Genomic DNA, 27,087 nt, shown 5'->3' on the forward strand with positions numbered 1-27,087 from the left:
ACACCTGCTTTTGTTAAAGCTCATCTGGTTTCTGACTGCCCAGCTCTCCAGCCTGTCCAGGTCTTGCTGAATGGCAGCACAGCCTTCAGGCGTGTCAGCCAATCCTCCCAACTTCGTATCATCAGCAAACTTGCTGAGAGTGGCCACTATCCCCTCATCAAAGTCATTGATGAAGATGTTGAACAAGACTGGACCTAGCACGGACCCCTGGGGGACACTGCTGGTCTCAGGCCTCCAACCGGACTCTGCACCGCCTATGACAACCCTCTGCACTCTGCCACTCAGCCAGTTCACAACCCACTTCACTGTCCACTCGTCTATCCCACACTTCCTTAGCTTTGTTATAAGGATGCCATGGGAGACAGTACCAAATACCTTGCTGAAATCAAGGCAGACTACACCCACTGCCCTCCCCCCATCCACCCAGACAGTGACAACATCACAGAAGGCCACCAGGTTGGTCGAGCATGACCTCCCCTTGGTGAACCCATGCTGGCTACTCCTGACAACCTCCTTTTCTTCCAATTGCCTGGAGATGGCATTCAGCACAAGCTGTTCCATCACCTTTACAGGGACAGAGGTGAGCTTGACTGGCCTGTAATTACCAGGATTTTCCTTCCTGCCCTTTTTGAAGACCGGAGTGACACTGCCTATCCTCCAGTCATCAGGCACATCCCCCTTCTCCAAGACCTCTCAAAGATGACAGCGAGCAGTTCAGCAACCACCTCTGCCAGCTCTCTCAGCACCCATAGACGCACCCCACCGGCGCCGCCGCCGCCATCTTGGTTGTGGGCAGCGCCCGGCCGGGCCGAGGGGGCGTGGCTGCCGAGTACAGGGCCGGGGTGGGGGAGGGGCGCGGGGATGAGGAGAGCCGCGGTGGCCGTCGAGCGACGTGAAGTCCTGAGGCATTTTATTCCTCTTTTCTTATTCATTCGATTAACGAGTGGCTTTGTTTCTTTTTTCGTTTTTTTTTTTCCCCTATTTTTTAATTCCGTTGTTAATCGCGGCATCGCGTGGCCCGGCGGCCTCTGGCACAGCATCAGGCGCGGGAAAGAGCCCGGATCGCCCGACGGCAGCTCAGGGACCAGCAGGAAAGATCCCGCTGCGTGAGGAAGCCGGGTTTGGGCTGAATGATGAACCGCGGTAACGTTTTCCTATTCAAAATGCGCCCCTCAAAAGTGAACTGGAAAGAAAATAGGATGGAAAGCGTTATCTGAGAGGATGGAGGGGAAGGAAACGACACCTGATGGAGTTTGGTTTGACAGGACAGTTTTGGGGTGCAGATATGGAGCGACTTCTAGAGTGTGCTGCCGAGAAAAGCTCTCCTGGGGCGGAGAGAGCTCCAGTCCCTTCACAGCAGTGAATCGGATTCTCCCAGCTCTGAAAGGCAGAGGCAGCCCAGCTCAGTCTTGCCCCCTAAAAGCATTACACAACACAGGAGTTTTCAGTGAACTACAATACACCACGGTGTTTATGAACTCTGGATTAGTGTGATAAGCACAACGCCGCAGCCACGGGATACGTCCCCACACTCTAAGCTTGCTCCTTCTGCTTCTTCAGCAGCTCCCTCAGCTGCTCGATCTGGGCACTCACGCTGCTCTTGGCGGTGCCACCCACGGCAGTGTACTGCTCCACGCTGCTGACCACGCTGAAGACCTGAGAGACATCACTGGCAAACAGGGGGCTGGGGAGGCAAAGAGAGGAGGTGTCAGAGTCCTGCTTAAGTACAGTGGCAGTGATGTTGTCCCGTTCGACAGATACAGGCTCGGCAGTAGCAGCAATGATATTTAGGCCAGGACAATTTTGAGCTGCTATGAGGCCTGGATTGTTCATGGAAGAGAGCTATAAGGAAGCCTGTACTAACCAGGCTGAGTCAGTTGAGGGGATTTATATAGCAAACTGAGTGATACAAACCTGATGCTCTTCAGGTCCTCTAGAGAGAGTTTATTGATAGCAATGCCTTTAGTCTCAGCAAGGTGGACAGCCTTCCCAGAAGCAATGTGAGCTTGCCTGAATGGCATCTGCAATGAGAAGCAGATGAGGATAATCAACTGCAGACAGTATAAAAAAAAAAGTGCTCTCATTTTGGTTGGTTTGCTCTTACTTATAAAAGTGTAATCTAAACCTGTAATTGTTGACCCACACTGACCATCACCTGGGGACAGAACAGAAGGCCTCATCTCAGGCCCTCACTGAGCAGTATTCTGCATCTGAAGAAGTCAGAGCTCCAAGCCTTCCTCTGATACTTACTCCTTTACGAACCAAGTAGAGAGCCAGATCAGTAGACAGCAACTCAGGGGTCAGAGCCTTCTCCATGTTCTCCTTGTTGATCTGCAGAGAGAAATATTATTGTCAGCTGCTCCTTGGGGACATATTAGTGGTCTCAGAGAGTGGATTTGATCAAGGAGGGACCAGGCTCTCCAAAGACCTGCCCCAGTGTATCTGAGCTGCCTGTGGTAGGGACCATAACAAGCAGTAGAGGAGCAGCTCTTCATGTTAGGACCAGCCTAGAGCTCTTGTATCTGTAACCTCCAACCACATTCAGTAATGAGAGGCTGAAGCCTTACCTGGAGGGTAGAAATCACTCCGGTGGCAACCTGGAGCACAGCAGTCAGAGTGTCCACAACATCAAGGACAGCTTCCTTGTCCTCCTGTGTGAGAGCATGGATGGAGATTATTGTTAGATTAATTGAAGCAGTGAATAAGCCCACCAAAATGAGCTGGATGTGAATTACAGCATGCAGTACCTCAGCTCCGTTTTTTATCATCATGCACACAAGTAGCTCTCATGCAGGGAAATATAGTGCAAGGGGCTTCTATGGAGCAAGAGACAACAGTGTCTCTTCAGAGAACTGGAGTGAAAACTACTATCTACTATTTACCTGCAGATCCTTGTTGTAGGTGCTTGGAAGTCCTTTCAGAACCATGAGAACAGCAGCCAACTGCAGAGAGAAACAGGTATGGCAGTTGTTTAGTTAATTTCTACTCAGAGGCATGAAGAAGGAAGCTTCTTCAGTCCCACTATGAGCAGTTTCCCTAGCCCTCTTCTTTCTTTAAAGCTCACCCGTCCAAACACACGACCAGCTTTGCTGCGGATCAGTTCCAGGCTATCAGGGTTCTTCTTCTGAGGCATCAGGCTGCTGCCAGTGCTGGAAGAAAGGTGTGGGGAGTGCAATGGTGAGCAAGACCCCAGTCTGTGCAGATGCTGGCTAAGACATGCAGCACACTGACACAGCCCTGCAGAAGTGATCTGTAGCACCCCCTGACTGGACGCCTGTCACGGTGTAGGAAAGCAGTGAAGTGAGTGCACAGAATTTCTCCCGTTTCCCAAAGCAGAGTCTTTGGTTTTGCAGTCCTGCCTGGAGCTACCACCCAGTGCTGCCTCTCAGAGCAGCACTGACAGGGGATTGTCCCCAAGGCTCTCCATAGGGCACATGAGCAGGGAGGACTTGTTTTTTCTGTGCCCTCAGGGGTGGGGGCAGTGGCTGTGCCATGCTGAGAGACAGGAAGTCTGTTAGTATTGCAAACCCGAGCTGTTCTGGGAAGGGCTTTGGCAGGAATTCCCAGCAGAGAAGGAAGTTCTCTGTGCCTGCTCTTTTACAGCATACTTCTGCCAGCAGTTGCTGGGGAGGAGTGACCAGAGAATGGAGATGTGGTTGAGTTGCCAGAAACAGAATCATTGATCCTTAATGAGGAATTTTCACCCTAAGCCTGCCTTTCTCTTGGTCTTTTCATCCTCTAGAGAGTTGATTTATATGTCAACCTTGTGCAGCAGTGACACCCACTTCCTCATTGTTTCAGGAGACGATAATAGTGTAGGAGAAGCTGAGGGAATGGCTGTTTGCTCACTGACCTTGCACCTACCTGTAGGCATCAGAGAGGGTCACAAAGCCAAATTCAGTGGTGCTGAAGATGATGAGATCTTCAGCCAGCTTGCTAAGGTGGATCATCAGCAAGGTGGCAACAAAGAGTAATTCCACTGCCGAAAAGGCAGAAAAGCAGGAGGTGAAAAGGGAGTGTGTTTGTGTCTGACAACCCAGAGAGCCCTGATTGGAGCTTAGTGAGGTATTTCAGGCCCCTTGTTAAATGAGGTTAACTGGGAAGGTATCTGTTGTTTGTTTCTTACATGGTGGAGGGAGGAATGGTGGAGATGTACTTACCCACAAAGTCTCTCTCACTGACAGCATCCATGCTGTTCAGGCTGATGGAAGCAAATTCCAGTTCTGTAAGAGAAGTGGTAGACAGAAGAGGTCATGTTTAACGTAACCTGAAGGCTGCAAGTTGCCCCAGCAGGTGTTTGTGAGCCCTTCAGTAGTCCCAGGAACACAAATAAGCTGTGTTAAGGTATTGTTATTTGTCCCAGGTTGCCAGTGTGTAGTAGAAGTGGTTCAGTTCAATTTATGCTCCCACCATACATGCACGTGCTTTCTTAATTTGGTAGAAAGTCTTACAGCTTACCAATTCCTTGGGAGCTGCTTGCCACCTGTGTCCCTGGTCATCAGATAATATTCTATTTTTGTATTTATTACCCTCCCTCCCCATGTTAAGGTGCTGCAATATATCTCAACATTACATCAGTGGCTCAGTGTCTCTCTAATTCCCAGACGTTATAATCAGAAATGTGCTACTCAGTCAGGGAGACGTTTACCACTACGCAGAAGCTCTCTATCAATTTCCAGTGGGTTGCCAGCCAGAGCACCACTGCCAAGGAAAAAAGAAAATGAGGTCATGCATGATATCTTGCACAGTCCAACAAAAACTGATCTCTAGCAATGAGGGATGACACCTATTTCACCCTTCAAAAGAATCTGGCATCACACTGCTCCCTGAAATGTGGTCTGAGGCTCAGCAAACTGAACTCTAGGCAAAACCAGAAGTTCTCTTCCAAATAAGTGGATTTGTGTGCTGAAAGCCCTGTAGTTCTTGATTTCAAAGAGAAAAGCATCTCTTTGGTGAGTATGTCAGGCTCAGCACCTTTCTTTGGTGTGTGAAGCAAGGCTTATGATCCCGAAACTCTGCAGTGCATGTAGCATACAAACATCAGTGGTTCAGAGGATATAATGGTCTGCATCTTAGTTATTTCATTGAGCAAAGTGATGCCCAGGGACTACAAAGAAAGTAGACATTACCTTCCCAGAGGCAAGACATTCATCCTTTTCTTCACCTCTCCCAGGCGCTCGGAATCACGGATCAGTGCAACAGCATGGCTAGGAGGGGACATCAGAGGGAAAGCAGATGAAGCCAAGAAACCTTGTGTGAGCCAGGAGATAATGGCCATAATGGCCAACGGGTGGGGCATGCTGAGAGGTGGTCTCCACCACCCAGTCAGTGTTTGGGACTCTGGCTGGTCAGAGCCAAGGAGTACTGGACTGAGGCGTGCTTGTGGCAGCTTTCAGGCGTAGCTCTGCTGTGTCTCCCCAGCATCCCCATCACTTCTAGGCTCCACCTGAGCAGGGCTACAAGAATGGAGAAAGCTTCCCTTCCAAGAGCCCAGCGAAAGGTGTTTACCTGAGCAGGAACTGGCTCCATCTGATGGGCAGAGCTTTCTGCAGGTGGGTGTAGCCAGGCATGATAACATCAATTTCTCTGCATTTGAAAGGAGAGGAAGAGGTGAGCAGCAGCTGTTAGCATAGACAGCAGTGGCAGATATGCTCCCAGGTTTCCTGGCAAGGTCACAAGAATATCTCTATCTTGTGTTGCATTATGCCTTCCTCCCCTTATATCCCCATAATACATTAGGGGAAGAGGAATGTCTCCTTGAAGTAGGCTGTGAAGAAAGATGGCCTGTTGTCTTTCCCTGGGCTATCACACAGTCTCAGTTCAACATCATCTACAGAAGATCTTGGTGCTGCCCTGACTGGTATCAGTCAGAGAACAAGTCTAGCAGTCTCCTGTCCCATGAAGGTTGGGACTGTGGACTTGGGAAAGGACTTACGTGTCAGCACGCTCCACCAGGGCCTTGATGAGCTGCAGCAGATGAGTGGAGATGACAGAGATGGAACTCTTCAGGAGCAGCTTCAGATCAGTCACGACCTGGACAAGATTGGCCACAGTGAGATGAAGGATGTGGCATACTTACTGCCCAAATACAGTTCAGGTGAAAGGCTAGCAGGGCTACCCACTCTTCATCCTATGTGATGCAAAGGGACATTTTACCATATATGCCTCATGTCTCTGATTCATGATAGCTGCTGTATATTGCTTCCCAGGAACAGAACCAAAGCTCATTCTTTTCAGTGGACTTTTCAGGTATAGGCTGCTTGGGATGGAATATCCCACAATTACAAAGTGCCATTTGCAAAAGGCTGATCTCAAAAGAAGCATGGCACCCAGCCAGAGAAGTCATGGATTCGGAGGGATGTCAGTGGAAGCTTGAGGTCTTATACACTAAACAGCAATCCTGCAGAACCCACTCCCCTGTGCTGATGAATCACTGCAGCATCAGTAGCTTAAAGCCATAGGGTGCACATGTTGGAGAGTGTCACTGCATGCAAGAGATGACAGAATTAAGCTTGATAAGGACCTGAGGTGTGGGAGTAGAACAGAAGGAGAAAAACAAGTAGTTCTATACCTACCTGGTCATTCCTGCTTCTTCCAGTGTGCAGCTTTCCAGCTACATCCCCAATCAGCTCCTGAGGACAAGAGAATGACTTCTGTCAGTATCTCTATTCTGAGCAAGAGATTACTTGCAAGAGCAGACCTCCTTCTAGCTCCAGGATCCTGTAAGTAGTTATGGGTTCTCTTCTGGGGAAGGGGAAGTTTGGATTCTAGACTTATACAGCCTCTCTTCCACACAAAAGTCCTGGACACAGTTGGCTGTGCACCCAGTATGTCAGTATCACAAGATGTTGACGAGTTTCACTGTCTTAGGGACAGAGATGAGCTCAGTGTCAGGCAGCACTAGCTAGAGAGAGAGAGAAGCAAGATGTTAAAGGACACAAACCTTCAGTCTTCGTTCGTTGGCAGTATGGATATCCTCATCACTTTGTTTCACCACAAAGACTCCCTTAGACCATTCCTCGGAGATCTGTAAATGTCAACATAAGTCCAAGTCAGCTCATACTGTTTCCCTATGTCAGGGGGCCTTGTAAGCATCCCCAGGAAATAGCAAGTCCTGCCATCCAAATGGAAATGAAAGCATTCTCACTGGAGCTTTAGCATTCCTGCCCTTTCAGGCCTAGGCTGGCTGCTTGCTCTGTGCCTACATTCTGTATTGCACTTGGTGGAGATTCATCTTTTGATCCTTGCTGATCCTGCAATCCTGGCTATAGCAGGACTTAAGCATCACAGTGAGAAAGTGAGCTGAAGTGGCAGTCATTGCTTCAGCATTGTCCATGAAGATTTTCCTATACAGACGTTGTATAGACTGCCCATTGTCCATGGTAGGTGAGCAACAACAATGAATATTTCAAACAAAGTGCTTAGTGGCTGACTGTTCTTCACTCCTATACAGTAGTGTGCATTGCCTTCAACTAACTCAGACAGCCAGACACCAAGGGATCCCAAGTGCCAGTGGAAAAAGAATATTCCCAATTCACACTAAAACAGTTCTTCAGGAATGATCAGTCTGAAGAGGACAGGAGGGCAGGTCATGCTGAGCACACCTCACTGAGTTACCAGGTTTCCATAGCATGCATTCACAGTGGGGCTTTAGGTTCTCATTTCTAGCTTGTCAGCTGGTTCACATTTACTGCCTGGCTTTGGTACCTTTAGCTAGATGGAATCTGTCAATCCATCTGCTGCCCAGAATGTCTGCTAGTGTACCAAAAATACAGGGGGCAACATGCATGGGCCTCTCCAGTTCTCCCTAGTTTAAGAATGCACTCTCTTTTGGGAAAGCACTTTCACACATAAGTAGTGCTAAGCGATAGGACATCAGGATACAGAAATATGCTTTTCAGTGCATCAACTCAGAGATGTTTTCAGATAAGAAGCTATTCATCATAGTACTAATGTAGGGATTGTATGTAGGCCTGAGTATGCATGAAAGTTTATGAAGGAAAGAAATACCTTTTCCAGGCCATTCAGGATCTTCTCCAGCTCAGTCTTAGTTAGGATGCTAGCCTTCTCCAAGGCTTTGGCATAAGCCATGCTCCCCTGGATATCAACTTCAGACAGTCTCTGATCACAGGCAATGGAAGAGTTGAGCATCTCCATGATGGGATCTGTGCTTCCGCTGAATCTTCCCCCCCAGAGTTTATCTCCCTGAGTGACAGGAAGAGGCAAATCAAAGAGGCCTCATAACTTCATTTATAGTTTTAAGAACAATGCTATTTCCATTGAGCACTTTACCCAATACAGAGGCCAAACTCAGGTAGGTTCTCTCAGAGCACTCCTTTTTTGTTGTTGTGCTAATAAAGACAGGTTTTTCTTTGCTTGACAAATAGCTATTGGGCAGAATAAGCCACATATCTAGAGACTGAAGTTACTGTTTAGGAACCTCCAGAGTCCAGGATGTGCTTGCAAGCTTTGCCATAAAATTATCATCAAATCAGCTAAGGTGCAGACTCTAGAACTCTGGGTATCTTTCAGCATCAGGAATGTTCAGAAAAATAAATCAGTGCACAAAGATTTTAAACTATGGAGGAAGAAAATTTGTTTTTGTACCCAAACCAGACTGATTTACTGATCTAACACACTTGAACATGTCATCTACCTAATTACTTCACTGGGTGACCAGAGACAGGTACATAACTCCTGCCATGCATCACGACACTATGCGTGTTAAACCTTTTGCATCGCTGATTTAGCAACTGAATGGATTCAGTAACTAAGAGCCATGTGTGACTCTTGGTCACATTTCTGTTTACCTGAGCAGGATGCCTCCTGAATCCCTAGCTCTGGCAGACTTGAGTGGAAATGGATAGGAATGTTACTTGTGCAGAATGCTTGCAACTAATCCAAGATTTCAAAAGCATCTCCAGTACCAGCAGGCACAGAATAAATTGGAGAACATTTAAAGGAAGAGCCTGAATATATTTGTCATTGCAGATTGCATAATAATCACTAATCTGCATGATTTTTTAAGTACCCTGTCCGTCTTTTCTCATGCCGTACATTCTAACTACCATGGACAGCAAAAAGTTGGCCAAGATATTTGCAAACTAATCTGTGCTGGGTTTTATCAGTCAAACAAAGCACTGTTGAGTAACCCTGGAAACTTTTTTCCCTGGTGACTGTCTCCATGTCTCTGCCAATCCCTGCTGTAGCAATGTGTCTCAGCAGACAGCAAGAGAAAGCCTACAGAGGTAAGTTGCACGTGGTATTTTTCACATATTTACAGCCTTGTCAGCAAGCTGAAGGGAGGTTGGGAGGAAAAGCAGAATTTGAAAGGAAACATGAGAGGTCCTGGTGTGGTTTCAGTGCCCATGGGAGTACGGCATAGGGATGTAAAATTAGAAGCCAGTACCAGATGCTGAGTGCTTGAATGGGAACTGCCCTGTCTTAGACCTATCTTCTGTGCTGCAGGGCTCCACCAAAGTAAGAGGTGGGCTAGCAGAAACTGCAACAGATACTTTTGTGATCAGGAAATCAAAACAGACGGATTAACTTTGGCTAGCTACAGAACTCTGGTCAAGCTTGCACAGCCTATATCTGACACTTGTCTATAACCAGTGGCTGAGGAAGCCAGGGCTGTAGTAGCCACTCTGAAGGCAGAAGGCCTGAGTTACTAAGACAATTAGTCATGTTTCACCCTCTAGGCACAGAAACCGAAAATGAAGCATTGGTAGCTAGAAGTAGGTACACAAGCTTTTGTAAAGTATCCGCCTAAACACAAAGCTGGCCGGAGCGAAGTGCAGCAGTGCATTAAATCAGTCTCTCGAGATAAACAGAGGAACCTGAAGGAAACAGCAGGCTGCAGGGACTTAGACTGTAGCAAAGCTGAGCTTGCATTCGCCAGAGCACCCTGTAGGAAAAGCAGAGCTCGCCCTCACCTCGGATGCCATTTCAGACGACGTTTGTTCGCGTGCACAGCACTCCTGGTGCAACCTGCGGAAGGGAAGGGAAGGAACAGCTCAGCTCGAGCCCTTCCCTGGCACCTCCACTCAGCAGGACGGCCCCACCGAGCCCCCCAGCCCCACTCACCGTCTCAGCAGCTCGGCCCTGCTCGTCACTCCGTGCTGTTCACCCTTCTGCTTCACTTTTACACGCGTGGGAGCCTGGCTGGCAGCGCGTCCCGCCCCGGCTGGGCGGGGTGTCCGTGGGACCTGCCCAGCTCCTCTTCCCCCTCCCTTGTAGCATCCCGCAGAGCTGGCTTGTTTCTGCTTGGCCTTTGGAAGCGTGCTGCTGCCACGTATTTTTTCTACCTGTACAATGCCAGAAGTATTTGAGGGAGTACAGGAGGAGCATCCCAGTTTTCTTGTCCCCTTTTGGGTTTTTCTTACTTTTCACCACCCCTGTTGTTACAGGACTGTAGGCTGATTCAGGTAGGAAGAAGCTTAGTCCAGCTGTCTTTTCTTTTCTTTTCTTTTCTTTTCTTTTCTTTTCTTTTCTTTTCTTTTCTTTTCTTTTCTTTTCTTTTCTTTTCTTTTCTTTTCTTTTCTTTTCTTTTCTTTTCTTTTCTTTTCTTTTCTTTTCTTTTCTTTTCTTTTCTTTTCTTTTCTTTTCTTTTCTTTTCTTTTCTTTTCTTTTCTTTTCTTTTCTTTTCTTTTCTTTTCTTTTCTTTTCTTTTCTTTTCTTTTCTTTTCTTTTCTTTTTTTTCTTTTCCTTTCCTTTCCTTTTCTTTTCTTTTCCTTTCCTTTCCTTTTCCTTTCCTTTTCTTTTCTTTTCCTTTCCTTTTCTTTTCCTTTCCTTTTCTTTTCCTTTCCTTTTCTTTTCCTTTCCTTTTCTTTTCTTTTCCTTTCCTTTTCTTTTCCTTTCCTTTTCTTTTCTTTTCTTTTCTTTTTTCTTTCTTCTTTCTTTTTTCTCAGTCCTACTCATCCCCTTTCTGAGTTGAAGTCTGGGGCACAGTGGGATTGCGTGATTAGGGTGTGTTGGTTTCTGTAGCAAAGGGGACTCGGGCAGTGACACAGTTTAGCATCAGGCTTGGCTGCCTCCGGCTCCCCAGCCTGAATGAGCAGATACATTTTGTGGCTGGGTTTCCAGAGCACTGCCCTGAACAAGGCTCACACGCTGTCTGGATTTATACCCAGCTGTTTCTCAAACACTTCCCTTCGTGATCAATTTTTTTTCAGGGGTAATGCCTTTCCCTTGAAGACTGGCAGGCCTGCAGACCCACACCGCATCACACTGGGAAAAGCTGCTTGAACAATTTTCCACCAGTTTCCTTCCTTTTCTGAAGTCCTCCATGCTTGGTGATTCTCTTGTTGATCTTTCTTGAGCGTCTTTGTCCTTATTCTGAACTTTGGCTGAAGGTTGTTGGGAAGCTGGCAAGACAGTAAGCACTACATTTGCATCCAGAATGGATTATATGCAGGGAGAGGCTTTACCTCCTGGTGTTTGTAGTACAGGTTCAATACTGGCTATATGGAACATGCTTAACATACACAAAGAATGTTCCTCTTCTCTGAAGACACTGCAGAGAAGTTGTACAAAGTCCATAAGGGTTGGAGGAGGACACTCAACACTCTGCAGTCAGGAGTGGTTAGAGGGCACCCAGCTGCTCCTGGCAGCTCTCTCTGAAACACCTCTTTTTGACCCACAGGGCTAGAGAAGGGAAGATGGGATCTCTATGGCATTTACAGAGTTCTCCTTTGTCTACTTTACAATTTTGAGTTTTTACATCATTAAGCACCCTATATATGTATGATACACATCATTTGATTTCAATATATTACTTGATTTGAATAGCTACATGGTTAAATATAACAGTGAAAGCTTCAATTTCAGTTCTACTTCTAGGTTCCTATGTGATGTTTTCCTCTTCTCTGTACATGCAGCTCTCTGCAACATGAGGCAAAGAAATGATGGAATTAGTTTGTGTTACTGCTGGTGAAGTCTGGATGGACACATTTGGGTATTGCTGTCTCAAATTCATCCCTGGTGCCTGCAGGGGACGTTGCTGTCATACAAATGCATCTGATTTCTCTACTCTTTTGTGATGGCAGAGAAGCTTTAGTAGTTTTGCTTTTCTAATTGAGAACTAGAGGCAGAATGACCAGGCATAGCAATGTGTTTAGGAGACAAAATATTCAGTGGGACTTTTCCGGAGCATGAAAGCAGGCTAGAGATATTTTCCTTGAAGAGACTAAATGAATATTTATTTACTTTGTGTAAGGTTTAAGAACCCCTCTGTAGGTTTTTTATGTGGTTGGTTGTGAGATCAGAGTTACAGAACCATCTGCTGAGACTTTCTGCAGTTCATGAAAAGACTACGTATCAGAATGTCCATCCAAAATGACAGTTTTTGAATTCTTGGCTTAAATGCCTTCCTGCTGCCTGTGATGGAGCAGGGATTTAAGCCCAAGTCCCTCCCAAGTACTGTCCAAGGCACTGATCCTTCTGTTTGTGCAGAACTTCTTATGATGAGAGGCAGGGCTTTGAACACTCAGGTTATGGTGTGTCATAGTAGAGTGATAAAGTGTGAATATATTCTGAGTCAGTCTCCTGTAATATTTGTGGAGCTTCAGAGACCCTCAGATTTTCCTCCCAGTCAATGTTATTCCATAATTTTAAGGAAACAGTGGATGGGTGGGAAGTAGCAGTGATTATGAACTACTCATCTAAGTAGGAGACTGACATTGATAACCTGCTAAAACCTCTGTTGCTTTCCACTTGGCAGGGCCCAGTGTCATTCAGTACCAGCTGAAAGGAGTAACACCAGGGACTTGGTGCTAGGAGCAAGAGGAAATCTGTTTGGCTGAGGCCTCTTAAGGTACTGAGCAGGACTAGGAGATGCAAGCAAGGAAAAAGAGGGGAATGGCATGAACTGAGAAAGATTATGGGATAGAAGAAAAAAATTATGAGCAGGAAATGGAGAAAAATCTTTTGCCCTGGCTCTGTTAGTTGGGTATTGTTGTCACCTCTCTTCTATTGCACCTTTCTCCTCAGCTAAGCAAGCAGAAGTGATTTTCCTTCCACAGCTAACCCATCTAGAGACTGAGACACAAGTTCCAAAACAGAAACAGAGCGTGAAGTAACAGAGCAAACACAAAGGTGGTTTATGGAGCAGTAATTTAAACGTGGTGTTCTTTACATGGCAGCAGAACAGCTGCTAGCATAGCCCTAAATCGTCTTTAGGGCTAGGAGTAAGGGGACACTGAGGGTGGTAGGAAGTGTTGAAGAGGGGGAAGTTTATGTTGCTGGTGCTTCTGTGTATTTGAAGTACTAACACTGTGAAGGTAATCTGAAAGCACTTTGTGTCTTCTGGAGTACATCATTAATGGCAGGAGCTTCAGGTCACAGTACTTTGCACTGTCTGTGCTACAGCCCTTAACCAAAACATGATGAGGCAATGCTTGTGTTCCTGCCATTACCTACGTGTGTTGCACAGCCTTGCAGTGCTCTGAGTCAGTAACATGTTGCTGTATCAGCATGGAGGGCAGGGTGCTGAGCAAACCACTAGCTTTAAAATGTTTTGACAAAAGAGAAATTGTCCATGACAACTAGCACTATTGTACTGTCAGTCCCAAGTTAGTGTTTAATGAAATCTGCCCTGTATTTCCTATAGGAACTATTTTTTTTCTCTGCCTTTCATTGAAGTAGCAGTCAATCCATGCAGAAATCACTGGAGAACACTACCAAAGGGGAATGTGCTTATAGAATCACATATTTTCCCCATAAGGAATAAACCAGAGTGCTGCACTTGTATTCCTAGTATAAAGCTTTTCCTTGCCTGTGTCCTGATTTTACATTTGTAAGGGCAGAAGGGAAGATAGTAGATAATTGCTAAGAGGCAGCCAGCAATGCCAGCTTATTTTCCAGTACTCTGTCCCCAGCTAGCTTGGCCTGGGCACACATTAAAAAGAGCTTTCCTGGAAACATGCAACTCCTGTGCTTTGGAGCGAAGCAGAGCTGAAGGCGGTTTAATGATGAATAAGGAGGAGCTGTGGGTTGACCTGCTGACCACATTCTGCCTAAGACTAAACATGTCCAGTGCCAACTGGTGAGGAAATCTTTCCCTGGCAGAAGGCAGGCAGGCTGGGAAACATAGTCCTAGAAGGAGTGCAATGATGGCTGGACATGTGGCATGTGTCACAGGTGTAGTACCATGTGTTTTTCCCTGTGCATACCCCGATCTTCCCTCAGTGTTGCGTAGCTTGCTGTGGCACAGCCGGGTCTAGCTTTGTGCTGTGTCCACCTGCCCCCACCATTTGCAGGTCTGCTGATGTAGACACACCCTCCTGTTTCCCTTCTGCTGCCCAGCAGAGTTTGCCACCTCATAACAGTTCCTCTGCCAGGGAGGAAAGAGTTGATTCACACCAGTAACCATTTCCTCAAGCCTCAGAAAGGCTGAGAAAACCCAACTCAATTTTGTCCCTTGAAAGCAATACGCAACACAGGAGTTTTCAGTGAACTACAATACACCACAGTGTTTATTAACTCTGGATTAGTGTGATAAGCACAACGCCGCAGCCACGGGATACGTCCCCACACTCTAAGCTTGCTCCTTCTGCTTCTTCAGCAGCTCCCTCAGCTGCTCGATCTGGGCACTCACGCTGCTCTTGGCGGTGCCACCCACGGCAGTGTACTGCTCCACGCTGCTGACCACGCTGAAGACCTGAGAGACATCACTGGCAAACAGGGGGCTGGGGAGGCAAAGAGAGGAGGTGTCAGAGTCCTGCTTAAGTACAGTGGCAGTGATGTCGTCCCCTCCAACGGATACAGGTTCAGCATTAGCAGCAATGATATTTAGACCAGTAAGAATTTTGCAGTGCTATCAAGCCCAGGGTATGTGCAGAAGGGGACCATAAGGAAGCTAGGCTGACACCTGCCCTTAGAGGGGATCTATGATGTGATACAAACCTGATGCTCTTCAGATCCTCCAGAGTGAGATTATTGATGGTGATGCCTTTAGTCTCAGCAAGGTGGACGGCCTTCCCAGAAGCAGTTTGGGCTTGTCTGATTGGCATCTGCAATGAGAAACAAAGAGCACAATCAAGTAACCAGACAACTGAGGTGCAGTCCTGGGCAAGAATAGATGTGCTCTCATTTTGGTTGGTTTGTTTTTGATTAGAGGAATGAAATCCAAATCCTTGTTTTCTGAGGTGTGAAGAGGGGAGGCATTAGGACGTAAAATTCCACCTGTAAATTACTATCAAGTCCACCCGGCAGCAGTTCCACTACTTGGGATACATGTAAAGAATGTGTTTCCAGCTCTCGTGTTTGTTGACCCACACTGACCATCACCTGGGGACAGAACAGAAGGCCTCATCTCAGGCCCTCACTGAGCAGTATTCTGCATCTGAAGAAGTCAGAGCTCCAAGCCTTCCTCTGATACTTACTCCTTTACGAACCAAGTAGAGAGCCAGATCAGTAGACAGCAACTCAGGGGTCAGAGCCTTCTCCATGTTCTCCTTGTTGATCTGCAGAGAGAAATATTATTGGCAGCTGCTCCTTGGGGACATATTAGTGGTCTCAGAGAGTGGATTTGATCAAGGAGGGACCAGGCTCTCCAAAGACCTGCCCCAGTGTATCTGAGCTGCCTGTGGTAGGGACCATAACAAGCAGTAGAGGAGCAGCTCTTCATGTTAGGACCAGCCTAGAGCTCTTGTATCTGTAACCTCCAACCACATTCAGTAATGAGAGGCTGAAGCCTTACCTGGAGGGTAGAAATCACTCCGGTGGCAACCTGGAGCACAGCAGTCAGAGTGTCCACAACATCAAGGACAGCTTCCTTGTCCTCCTGTGTGAGAGCATGGATGGAGATTATTGTTAGATGACGTGATGGAGCCCTAGTTTTGATCACCTTGTACATAAGCAGTATTTATGCAAGAGTGTTCTGTGGAGTAAGAGACAATGGGGTCTCTTCAAAGAACTGGAGAGAAGGCTAATATCTTTTACCTGCAGATCCTTGCTGAAGGTGCTTGGAATTCCTTTGAGTACCATAAGAATAGCAGCCAGCTGCAGAGAGAAAGTGGTATGATATTTAGTTACAGGAAGAGAAGCACATTCCCCCAGCAGAGATTCAGAGCCTACACTCAGCATAATTTTAATTTCTACTCAGAGGCATGAAGAAGGAAGCTTCTTCAGTCCCACTATGAGCAGTTTCCCTAGCCCTCTTCTTTCTTTAAAGCTCACCCGTCCAAACACACGACCAGCTTTGCTGCGGATCAGTTCCAGGCTATCAGGGTTCTTCTTCTGAGGCATCAGGCTGCTGCCAGTGCTGGAAGAAAGGTGTGGGGAGTGCAATGGTGAGCAAGACCCCAGTCTGTGCAGATGCTGGCTAAGACATGCAGCACACTGACACAGCCCTGCAGAAGTGATCTGTAGCACCCCCTGACTGGACGCCTGTCACGGTGTAGGAAAGCAGTGAAGTGAGTGCACAGAATTTCTCCCGTTTCCCAAAGCAGAGTCTTTGGTTTTGCAGTCCTGCCTGGAGCTACCACCCAGTGCTGCCTCTCAGAGCAGCACTGACAGAGGACTGTCCTCAGGGCTCTCCATAGGGCACATGAGCAGGGAGGACTTGTTTTTCTGTGCGCTCAGGGGTGGGGGCAGTGGCTGTGCCATGCTGAGAGACAGGAAGTCTGTTAGTATTGCAAACCCGAGCTGTTCTGGGAAGGGCTTTGGCAGGAATTCCCAGCAGAGAAGGAAGTTCTCTGTGCCTGCTCTTTTACAGCATACTTCTGCCAGCAGTTGCTGGGGAGGAGTGACCAGAGAATGGAGATGTGGTTGAGTTGCCAGAATCAGAAATCAGGGACAAGTAAAGTCTTGTGGAAGGACTATCTTCCCACTGACTGTGCACCTACCTATAGGCATCAGAGAGGGTCACAAAGCCAAATTCAGTGGTGCTGAAGATGATGAGATCTTCGGCCAGCTTGCTAAGGTGGATCATCAGCAGAGTGGCAACAGAGATTAATTCCACTGCAGAAAAGGCAGAAAAGCAGGATGTGAAAAGGGTGTGTGTTTGTGTTTGACAACCCAGAGAGCCCTGATTGGAGCTTAGACACGTGCAAAGATTTTGTGTTTGGTTACTTCCCAGTGAAGTATTGCAGGTCCCTTGTTTAATGAGGTTAACTGGTATGGCATCTAGTGTCTGCTTCTAACACGGTGGAGGGAGGAATGGTGGAGATGTACTTACCCACAAAGTCTCTCTCACTGATGGCATCTATGCTGTTCAGGGTGATGGAAGTCATGTCCAGTTCTGTAAGGAAAGTGACAGACAGAAAAGGTCAGGTTTGGCATGACCAGAGCTTGAAGACAGCAAACTACCCCAGCCTATAGGTGACTGAGCACTTGAGTAGTTCCAAGGGCACATGCATGCTGAAGTGTAGTGCTGCATGGGAGCTTCACTGTTAGTTGCACTAGCTGACAACTGTGCAGCAGTTGTGGTTATTTCTGCTACCACCTCAGAAACACGGCCTGTCTTTTTGCATTAAAAAAACATATGAATCCTTGCCATTTGGTCCAGGATTGCAGTGCATGATGATGCCTTGGGAAGCCACTTGTTTTTTATTCCCTCCCTCACAGATACATCAAGTAGACCCTTGCTACTCAACAGAAGACATTTACCACTACGCAGAAGCTCTCTATCGATTTCCAGTGGGTTTCCAGCCAGAACACCACTGCCAGGAAAAAAAGAGAAACAGAAGTCATGCATGGTATCTTGCACAGTCCAATCAAAACTGAGCTTTATTAAGCAGGGGAGTTATCCATGAAGACATTAGCTAGCAAAGTGATACTCAGGGATTACACAGAAAGTAGACTTTACCTTCCCAGAGGCAGCACAGTGATTCTTTTCTTCACCTCTCCCAGGCGCTCAGAATCACGGGTCAGTGCAACAGCATGGCTAGGAGGGGACATCAGAGAGAAAGCAGATGAAGCCAAGAAACCTTGCATAAGCCAAGAGGAAATTCTGTCCAAAAATGGGGCATGCTGAGAGCTGGCCTCCACAGTGCACTCAGTGTTTGAGTCTCTGGCTGGCAGAGCCTAGAGGAACTGAACATGGAGCATTCTTGTGGCAGCTTTCAGGCTTAGCTCTGCTGTGTCTCCCCTAGCTGCCCCATCAAAGAGTGATGCACTTCTAGGCTCCATCTGAGCAGGTCTCCAACGATGCAGAAAGATTCCCTTCATAGAGCCCAGTGTGAAAATTGTTTACCTGAGTAGGAACTGGCTCCATCTGATGGGCAGAGCTTTCTGCAGGTGGGTGTAACCAGGCATGATAACATCAATTTCTCTGCATTTGAAAGGAGAGAAAGACAACTGTCAGTATAGAGAACAGTGGCAGGTACACTCTTGTGTTTTCTGGCAAGGTCATGAAGAGAATATTGTTAGGCTGTGTTGTGCTGAACTCGTTCTATGCCTTTCTCTCCCTGTAATCCCAGGATACAGTAAGGAAAGAGAAATATCTCTCTGTTGTGGACCATGGAGAAAAAGGTGCTATTCCCTGTGCCTGAAAAGAACATCAACTACAGAAGATCTTGGTGCTGCCCTGACTGGTATCAGTCAGAGAACAAGTCTAGCAGTCTCCTGTCCCATGAAGGTTGAAACTGTGGACTTGGGAAAGGACTTACATGGCAGCACGCTCCACCAGGGTCTTGATGAGCTGCAGCAGATGAGTGGAGATGACAGAGATGGAACTCTTCAGGAGCAGCTTGAGATCAGTCACGACCTGGACAAGATTGTTCACAGTTGTTAAAAACAGTATGTGACACATACTGCCTGACACTGTCACTGTAAAATAACCCCTTCCTTGCTCTATGTGTTGGGAAGATGCTTCTTCTTATCAGAAGGGTTCTTGGTTATGCTGATATGGTAATGTGACTATATCTTCTTCTATAGGATGGGAGCCAAAGGCAGTTCTGGTCAGAGGTTTCCTGAAGTGAGGAGGGGAAGGAGGACAATGGGAAAAACAAACAGTTCCATATATACCTGTTCATTCCTGCTTCTTCCAGTCTGCAGCTTTCCAGCTATATCCCCAATCAGCTCCTGAGGACAAGAGAATGACTTCTGTCAGTATCTCTATTCTGAGCAAGAGATTACTTGCAAGAGCAGACCTCCTTCTAGCTCCAGGATCCTGTAAGTAGTTATAGGTTTTCTTCTGGGGAAGGGGAAGTTTGGATTCTAGACTTATACAGCCTCTCTTCCACACAAAAGTCCTGGACACAGTTGGCTGTGCACCCAGTATGTCAGTATCATGAGATGTTGACGAGTTTCACTGTCTTAGGGACAGAAGCTCAATATCAGGCAGCACTAGCTAGAGAGGAACAAAATGTTAAAGGACACAAACCTTCAGCCTGCGTTCAATGGCAGTCTGGATATCCTCATCACTTTGGGTCATTACAAGGACTCCCTTAGATGATTCCTCAGAGATCTGTAAATGTCAACATAAGTCCAAGTCAGCTCATACTGTTTCCCTATGTCAGGGGGCCTTGTAAGCATCCCCAGGAAATAGCAAGTCCTGCCATCCAAATGGAAATGAAAGCATTCTCACTGGAGCTTTAGCATTCCTGCCCTTTCAGGCCTAGGCTGGCTGCTTGCTCTGTGCCTACATTCTGTATTGCACTTGGTGGAGATTCATCTTTTGATCCTTGCTGATCCTGCAATCCTGGCTATAGCAGGACTTCAGCATCACAGTGAGAAAGTGAGCTGAAGTGGCAGTCATTGCTTCAGCATTGTCCATGAAGATTTTCCTATACAGACGTTGTATAGACTGCCCATTGTCCATGGTAGGTGAGCAACAACAATGAATATTTCAAACAAAGTGCTTAGTGGCTGACTGTTCTTCACTCCTATACAGTAGTGTGCGTTGCCTTCAACTAACTCAGACAGCCAGACACCAAGGGATCCCAAGTGCCAGTGGAAAAAGAATATTCCCAATTCACACTAAAACAGTTCTTCAGGAATGATCAGTCTGAAGAGGACAGGAGGGCAGATCATGCTGAGCATACTTCTCCAGGGCACATGGCTTCCATAATAAGCATATTAGGGACTTTTTCTTTAGCTAGATGGATTCTAAGCATTTATCTCCTACCCAGAATGTCTGCTAGAGTACCAAATGCAATACTCATGGCCTTCTCCAGTTCTCTCTGGTTTCAAACTATTCGCTTTCAGGAATTCACTTTTTCACATGCCTAGTGCTAAGAAATAGGATGTGGGGATACAGAGAGATTGTTTTTAGGGTATCAACTCAGAGAGGTGAGAACAGATGCTGTTAGATAAGCTATTCATCAAAGTACTGCTCTGGGAATTGTAATGCGCATGCATGGGGGTTTATGAAGGAAAGAAATACCTTTTCCAGGCCACTCAGGATCTTCTCCAGCTCAGTCTTAGTTAGGATGCTAGCCTTCTCCAAGGCTTTGGCATAAGCCATGCTTGCCTGAATATCGACTTCAGACAGTCTCTGCTCAGTGGATATAGAAGAGCTGAGAATCTCCATGATGGGATCTGTGCTTCCAACAAATCTTCCTCCCAAAAGTTTATCCCCCTGAGAGTAATGAAATTAAAGGATATGTTCAAATGGTATATATCCTCCTAAAAATCTCTCTATGCCATATCCAAGTAAAACTGTAGGCATGCTCTGGTATCTTCCTTTGCAGTGCTATAGCACTGATCAGAAAGGTCTATGGACCTCAAGGGCTTTAAAAAGAAATGAAGAATTGGAGTATGTCACTTTTGCTGGTATTTAGCCTTGAACTGCCCAGTCTGGCTCAGGAGTCCTCCAAGATATTTTACCCCTGCAGGACTCTGGGGAGATTTTGTCTTGAAATCTAATATCAGTGCCTATGGCCCAAGGGGTGCATGGATCTATTCTTCAAGGTAGCTGCAGGACCCCAACTCCCTCATAGCCTCTTGAAATTAAAAACATGAGGGACTAAAGGAAAAAAAAGTTATTAAGGTAAGAAAATATTTGTTTGATCAAGAGCTATGTCCCAGAAGAAGCCACAACCGCTATAACACTCCTGTAATTACAAAGTGTTTGAAGCAACCACCAAATGGGCTAAAGTGCAGAGCATTCAGTATTATAAACGCTGAGTAAGAACAAAGAGAAACAGCAGCAAACTCCCAAATCCTTGATCTCCGAAAAGCTCTGACAGCTCAGGGCTGCCGGGCTGCGGTACCATGGACAGCGGACGGCTCCGGGAGCCCCTTCCCAGGCAGCTGATGCCCAGCAGGAGAGAGGCAAGAGACTGTAGGCACGAAGCGCTCACGTCTTTTAACTCCTCTCTTTAAAGCAGTTTGCCAGCAGAAGCTGCGAGGGAGGAAACGGAGTTATGAAAGGCCCCTCGCTGGGAGCACAGTCCGCCGAGGTGAGTGGATGGGGTGCTGAAGGCCAGCGCTGGGAGCTAAGTGCTTGGATGGGGAAGAGGTGTTGGAATATAGCTTAGTACATGGCAGTATAGAAGTAGTATAGAAGCATATTATCACAGCATATGAGTATAACGCAGCCAATATGTTCGCCGTTCCCTTTCTGTTTAAAATCTCAGGAAAAGAAATCAGGCAGAGAGAAGCACCCTGCAGCACCCTAACAAACGTGGCAGGATGTTCTGTGGAGCTGTCAGAGCGGCCAGAGCACCCCGAGAGCACCCCATGGGAGAAGCAAAGTTCGGCCTCACCTCGGTTGCCATTTCGGACGACGTTTTGCTCGTGTTTGCAGCAATCCTGGCACCTGGTGCAACCTGCAGAACGGCGAGGCGAGGCTCAGTTCAGCTCGGTTTCGCTCAGCTCAGCTCTGCCCCAACCCCACAGCAGCACAGAGCCTCCCCAGCCTCCCGCACGGCCCTGCTCACCGTCTCTGCAGCTCAGCCCTGGCTGGTCGCTCCGTGCTCCCCGGTCTCACCGTCCCGCTTTTACATGCCTCGGAGCCTGGGCTGGCAGCTCGTCACGCCCCATTGGGGCGGGGTGTCCCCTCGTCCAGCCCAGCTCTGCCCCCCTTGGCCCCCCTCACCCTGCCCACCCCTGTCCTGTGTCCAGCCCCTGCTCAATCAGGAAAAGGTCAGGGAGAGGTTTCCCGGCACATAGGGTGGCTATGAAGAAGAGAGCTGGCAGAGATGCCCTCATATTTCTTGTTTGTAAAGTTATTGGTGTAAGAGCACCTGCCGTGGGAGAGTGTCTGCTGTGTGGTTTCACTGGCAGGTCATCTCCTTGTCTGGTAGTATCCTTATACTGAAGGAGTCCTTCAGTCTGGCATCTCCCTCTACGTCAGTATGAATGATGCTGGATGGATCATCAGAACTCCATCCACACTGCCACCAACACAAGGGTAAAATAGCTGGGAGTTATTTTGTCTCCAGTTCCTGTGTAGATGATCCTTTTCACCCCACTTCAAAGGACGCTGAAGCTTTCAGGGTTTCTGCTGTCTCCAATTGCATCAGGTCAATCTCGAGAAGCTCCTTGTGAGACTGAGGCTGTGGGGTGTGAGTTTTGTGCAGTCACTGGATCTGCAGCCCTGGCAAATAGCCCATGTCACAACTCTATCAAACTCTAAATATCATGGTTTGAAAGAACTAGTTTAAAATACAGGGGAGTGTTGGGAACAGCTGCTCACAAAGCTGCTCCCCTGCACCAGTTTCTCATTAGACACAGCGCTTTTCTGCTCTGAAAGAGCACTTGCTGGTTTGCCTTACTGTGTGCTACTGCAGTGTGGTATGCTTCCTTCTGCATGGCACAGACCTTTGACAGAGCTCATGAAACATATTCGAATTTTCTTGTCCCCATTTTTTTCCTTCCCTTTAGGTGACCATCTTGTTCTTTTTCTTCTCTCAGTTCTTCGACTTGTCTCCTTTTTTCCATTTACTCCAGGATATCTACACTAGGAAACTGCTTAATTGCTTTGCAATCACATCCTTCTTGCTTTGAAATCCATTTTTACTACTTCTCTTGTCTCCTTCACCCTTTAGGAGTGTCCTTGTCCTTACTCTGGGCTTTGATGGGAGATTGCTGTTGTTTTTGGGAAAATAGTGAGCATTCCATTTACAACCTGAGTACACCCAATACAGAGATCATCTCTGTCTCAAGTTTGTGGTATGAGAGTAGGTTAAGACACAGCCTGAGCATGGATTATATGTTTTTCTGCTTGAAGGTATCTAGTAGGATGTGCGCAGAGGGAAAAAAGGGGAAAAGTAGCAATCCCAGGTGCCCAAGTGAGATAAGAGGTTAGAAACGCATTGACTTCATGTGAAATATTTGTGGTGCTGTATTGCAGGTTTTGGCCTTGAAATAAATTGTTCTAATGGATGCTGGGGGACAAAAATCTGCAACACACATGCATCCAGGTATTAATCAATAGGAACAACTTAGCTGAATTACTGCTGTTTTCATAATCTGTGCCTTGACCACAAATCTAGTTTTGTGATCAAGATGCTTTCTGTGTTTGTTATCAGATGATCCTATTTTTATTAATCTATGCCTGGAATTGTGCGTGGCAGGGACGTTTGCTTCCACTTGGGATCCATCAGCAGTATCGCTGCGCACTGAGCAACTTCACAGGGATTAGTTTGTGCACAGAACACTGCCCCAGTTTGTATCTAGGAGGTTATTAATTCTCTTTTCCTGTTTTTAGATGAAAGAGTTAATATCTATCTTTTCTATACAGTAAGCAACGTTGAATACAGAGTTACGTTGTTATAATAGAAATGGAAGTGAAGCTGTAAAGCCAATCAGAAATCCTTAATGTGAAACTGAGCACTGAACAAATAGGATGTCTTAAAGATGCTTGGGATTGAGGAGTTGAATTTTTTTGTTTTGTTTTGTTTTGAGGGGAAAACACTGAGATAGCATTGCAGAATGGGTCTCCTCTAAAAAACACTGACATGTATCCTCCTCATTACTATCTTCTCTTTCTGTGCTGTTTTCTTCTTTCAGTCCTTCATTTGATTAACCCCCGAAATCCCCAGTCCCCAGTTGAATCCTGAGGAGGTTCTCGTGGAAGGGTGTTTTGTTGTCCATTTGTTTTCCATTTTGGCACAGAGAATGGCACGTCGTTCAGATATCACTATTCCCAGCTGCACCCTTTTCCCAGCTGACATACAATGAAGCAGTAAGAGTCAATTGCCCATTTTGCAGCATGGAGAGGTTTAATGAAATATATTTTAATGTCCTCTAAGATGTGAATTTTATTTGTACTTGCTTTTGCAACCACATTCACATCCTTACTTTTTAGAGTGCTTATTCTTCGTTTTGCTGGAAGAGCACAATATTAGCGGGAGTGCAGCTCTGAAAGAGTGCTTTAGTGGGGCATAGAAATCCTCTATTCAGAGTTTTCATAAATGAGGCTGGGGTGACGGATGGCTATAATATATCTTCTTTAAAAACATTCTTTTTTAAGTGTCATTTTGGTTTAGAAAAAGAAAAAAAGCGCTGTGGACTGAAAGTGCTAGTCAAACGCACCGTCAGCTCGACTGCTGTGAAGCAGTGCTGACATTTTTTGTTACAAAAAACAACAACTTTGTTTAATGAATTTTGAATGTAAAAGAAAAAAAAAAGACACTATAGGGTGATCAGCGAAATGCTGAATACAGTAAACATCTTTCATGACAAAGAATACAAATACCCTGCAGATCTGCTTTCAATAGCAATTGCTAGGCCCCCTGCTTTCAATAGTTAATACCGAGGCCCCTCTCTACCAAGCCTTAGTGGTAACAATCACAAGCCAATGCTTAAAATGTTGACATGCTAAGCACATTTAGAAAAACCTATGTCTGCATTCCCTATGGATGGTGTAGCATAACTGTCTAACATCTAACGTCCAGCAATTAAAAACAAAGTTCACTGAGCTAATCTCTCCATCTCTCCTGCAAAGTTGTGTGTAATGGTAATGAGTTTTCTCTTAGAGATTCCCCTTGCATGAGGTCAGTGGACCTGTAGCTGATCCTTCATGTACTTCAACTCTATCAGGCTGCACGTCTCTGTTAGGAAGTATTTAGGAAGAATATTTCTTTTAGAAAGAAAAGAAGTTAAGGTCTACTGAGAGAGGCATTCGTATTATGCTTAATCTTTCTAGCTGCTGGGACTGGGCATTGTCATTGTGGACAATAAAAAAGGTCTGGAATGAAACTTTTGGAGAAACACTGAACATAAAGATGATAAATTGGTGTTGGGGGAGAAATATAACAAAGAGGTGCATAGGAGAAATACAATTAATATGCTGAAGATTTTGAACTCGTATCTACAGAGAGTGAAGAGAGGCATGTAAGGATAAGTAGACTTCAAGAACAAAACTCTGGAAATTTGGTAAGGTCTGGAAATAGCATATTCTCAGATGAAAGCTGACATCTTTTCAATTCTTCCTTTTAGCATAGCTGGGAGCTGGTGTGCAGGCAGTTTCATGGACAAGGTTAGAAACATGGCAGAGAAGCTGGAGAGCATTTGCTGTGCCAGTTTTGGCCAACTTGCAAGGTCAGTTAATCCCAACATGAAAAAGTCCAGCATCCATTGCAGCCTGTCTGCTGGGTCAGACCAACAGCTTTCAGCCTGCAGGTTAAGGAATCAGAGAGTATCCCGAGTTGGAGGGAACCCGTAAGGACCACTGGGTCCAACTCCTTTCTCCACACAGGACCACACAAAAATCAGACCATAAAGACTCCATAAGGAGTTACTGCTGTTGTGGTTGTGTATAAACTTTTACTAGAGAGATAATAGCAAAATAAATTAATCAGCTTTTTCCCTAGCTATTGATCCCTCCTCCAGATACACTTTTTCTCCAGATACACTTTTTCTTGCTGTAGCCAGTTGGGTTTTCAGCTGTCTGTGCCCCATTCAGTGTCTTCTGTTTCCTCAAAAAATGAGAAGGGCTCTTTTAAAATCTTTTGGTGCATGGGCTAAATGAGAAAGAATGACAGCAGTGCAAGGAAAAGATGTGTGATGTTGAAGTGCAGTTGCTTTTAAAAACAGCAGCAGGGCTACACAACTATACTGTAATAAGACTTGACTTTTCTGTTTGCACATGCCTGATACTGATTTTGAAAGACTACAGCAGTGCTGTTTTCCACTCCAAATGACATTTTTCATACCAAGTTTTCTGTCTACAGCAGTTACTGTTCTGTAAGTGAAACTTACCTTTCCTTTCAGCGTACAAAGGGTCCATGTTTTGTCATTTTTGAGCAGTGCTGCACTGAGCCAGGAGTTGGACCCGATGGTCCTTGAGGGTCCCTTCCAACTCTCAATATTCTGACTATATGATTTTATGGTATTTTCTCATTCTCTGTATTATCCAGAGGGACTGGTTGGTGCATGTATTTTAAAGGTTTGTAAGTGCCTGAGAGGTCTTTTATTGCGGTGTGGAAGTGTTGAAAAGCTGTTTGCCAGCTGAGGTAGGTGTGAGGCAGCGGTCAGCATGGAATGGCTTCTGCGCAATTCAACCAAGGAGATGGGGAGGACAGTTTCCAGATGAGCATTGGTGGTTCAGTGGTAGAATTCTCGCCTGCCACGCGGGAGGCCCGGGTTCGATTCCCGGCCAATGCATCTCGTTTTCCTTCTATCTGTTTTTGAGGGTATGTCTGGATTTTTATTTTTTTTCCGTACCCTTTCATTTTTCACTTCGTTTTCCAAACCTCCTCCAGCCTCCCCTCGGCTCCCCGCGCACGTTCCCGGCCGGCTGTACTGCGGCAGGATCCGCCCCGGACGAGGCGGTGGCCTCAAGGCGCGGCTGCGCGGGGTGGTGGACAAGATGGAGGTGTAAGGAGCGGGAAAGGGAGGGGGAGGGTTCCTCAGTGCTCCGTGCGCTGGGCTCCTGGGCCGCGCTGAGTGTGTGTATGTGGGGTTTTCTGTAGGGCCTGCACTGTGTGTGTGTATGTGGGGTTTTCTGTAGGGCCTGCACTGTGTGTGTGTATGTGGGGTTTTCTGTAGGGCCTGCACTGTGTGTGTGTATGGGGTTTTCTGTAGGGCCTGCGCTGTGTGTGTGGAGATGTGTCGGTGCGGGTCTGAGCTGACATGTTTTTACCGTTAGCATCGCTTTGGGTACAGAGCGACGGCGTTGGGGCTGAGCTGAGGCCCAGAAGGGCCTTCGGTTCTAAAGCTTTTTAAAACTCTTCTGGTGCGTTTCTTTTGGCT

The 27,087-nt window shown here is 46.5% G+C and overlaps 3 protein-coding genes and 1 non-coding gene across 6 annotated transcripts in view; 2 read left to right on the forward strand and 2 right to left on the reverse strand.

The window, feature by feature from the left end:
• Positions 1–1,447: 1,447 nt before the first annotated feature.
• On the reverse strand, positions 1,448–10,165 carry LOC136045745 (argininosuccinate lyase). Its single transcript, XM_065731843.1, has 17 exons — positions 10,087–10,165; positions 9,936–9,990; positions 8,011–8,205; positions 6,944–7,027; positions 6,576–6,632; positions 5,936–6,033; positions 5,509–5,586; positions 5,130–5,207; positions 4,649–4,701; positions 4,161–4,223; positions 3,865–3,979; positions 3,065–3,149; positions 2,883–2,942; positions 2,568–2,651; positions 2,251–2,331; positions 1,915–2,021; positions 1,448–1,684 (listed from the first exon to the last, which is right to left on the reverse strand). The coding sequence occupies exons 2-17, from the start codon at positions 9,945–9,947 to the stop codon at positions 1,534–1,536; spliced, it is 1,401 nt and encodes a 466-aa protein (XP_065587915.1). The 5' UTR covers positions 9,948–9,990; positions 10,087–10,165; the 3' UTR covers positions 1,448–1,533.
• Positions 10,166–14,774: 4,609 nt separating this feature from the next.
• Positions 14,775–21,665, reverse strand: LOC136045746 (delta-1 crystallin-like). The gene is made up of 15 exons (XM_065731845.1): positions 21,654–21,665; positions 20,330–20,524; positions 19,328–19,411; positions 18,970–19,026; positions 18,612–18,709; positions 18,197–18,274; positions 17,810–17,887; positions 17,611–17,663; positions 17,180–17,242; positions 16,848–16,962; positions 16,180–16,264; positions 15,943–16,002; positions 15,701–15,784; positions 15,384–15,464; positions 14,775–15,011 (listed from the first exon to the last, which is right to left on the reverse strand). Exons 1-15 carry the CDS (start codon positions 21,663–21,665, stop codon positions 14,775–14,777), a joined length of 1,380 nt encoding a protein of 459 aa, XP_065587917.1.
• Positions 19,107–27,087, forward strand: part of CRCP (CGRP receptor component) — a 35,319-nt gene continuing 27,338 nt past the window's right edge. For 2 of the 3 annotated variants that reach the window (XR_010621926.1, XM_065731862.1), the window contains exon 1: positions 26,672–26,712. Coding sequence is in view for 1 of the 3 variants with exons in the window: in XM_065731862.1 (XP_065587934.1) it covers positions 26,705–26,712 (8 nt within the window). In the remaining 2 variants the exon portion in view is untranslated. Of the gene's footprint in view, positions 19,117–26,671; positions 26,713–27,087 lie in introns of those variants that run through there. The other variant, XM_065731863.1, reaches the window with a different exon arrangement.
• Positions 26,429–26,499, forward strand: TRNAG-GCC (transfer RNA glycine (anticodon GCC)). The gene has a single exon. It is a non-coding gene; the product is annotated as a tRNA-Gly (tRNA).

The sequence above is a fragment of the Cyrtonyx montezumae genome, unplaced genomic scaffold, assembly GCF_038088225.1.
Source record: "Cyrtonyx montezumae isolate F1298 unplaced genomic scaffold, pur_monq_1.0 scaffold_15, whole genome shotgun sequence".
NCBI lineage: Eukaryota > Metazoa > Chordata > Aves > Galliformes > Odontophoridae > Cyrtonyx > Cyrtonyx montezumae.

Coding starts and splice junctions, on each gene's coding strand:
- LOC136045745 (XM_065731843.1), bottom strand. Junction 7,028..8,010: donor TCCTGAATGGCCTGGAAAAG/GTATTTCTTTCC, acceptor TGACATTTACAG/ATCTCCGAGGAATGGTCTAA. Junction 2,652..2,882: donor CCTACAACAAGGATCTGCAG/GTAAATAGTAGA, acceptor GCTCTCACACAG/GAGGACAAGGAAGCTGTCCT.
- LOC136045746 (XM_065731845.1), bottom strand. Junction 17,243..17,610: donor TAGAGAGCTTCTGCGTAGTG/GTAAATGTCTTC, acceptor CTTTCCTTACAG/AACTGGACATGACTTCCATC. Junction 16,963..17,179: donor CAGTGAGAGAGACTTTGTGG/GTAAGTACATCT, acceptor CCTTTTCTGCAG/TGGAATTAATCTCTGTTGCC.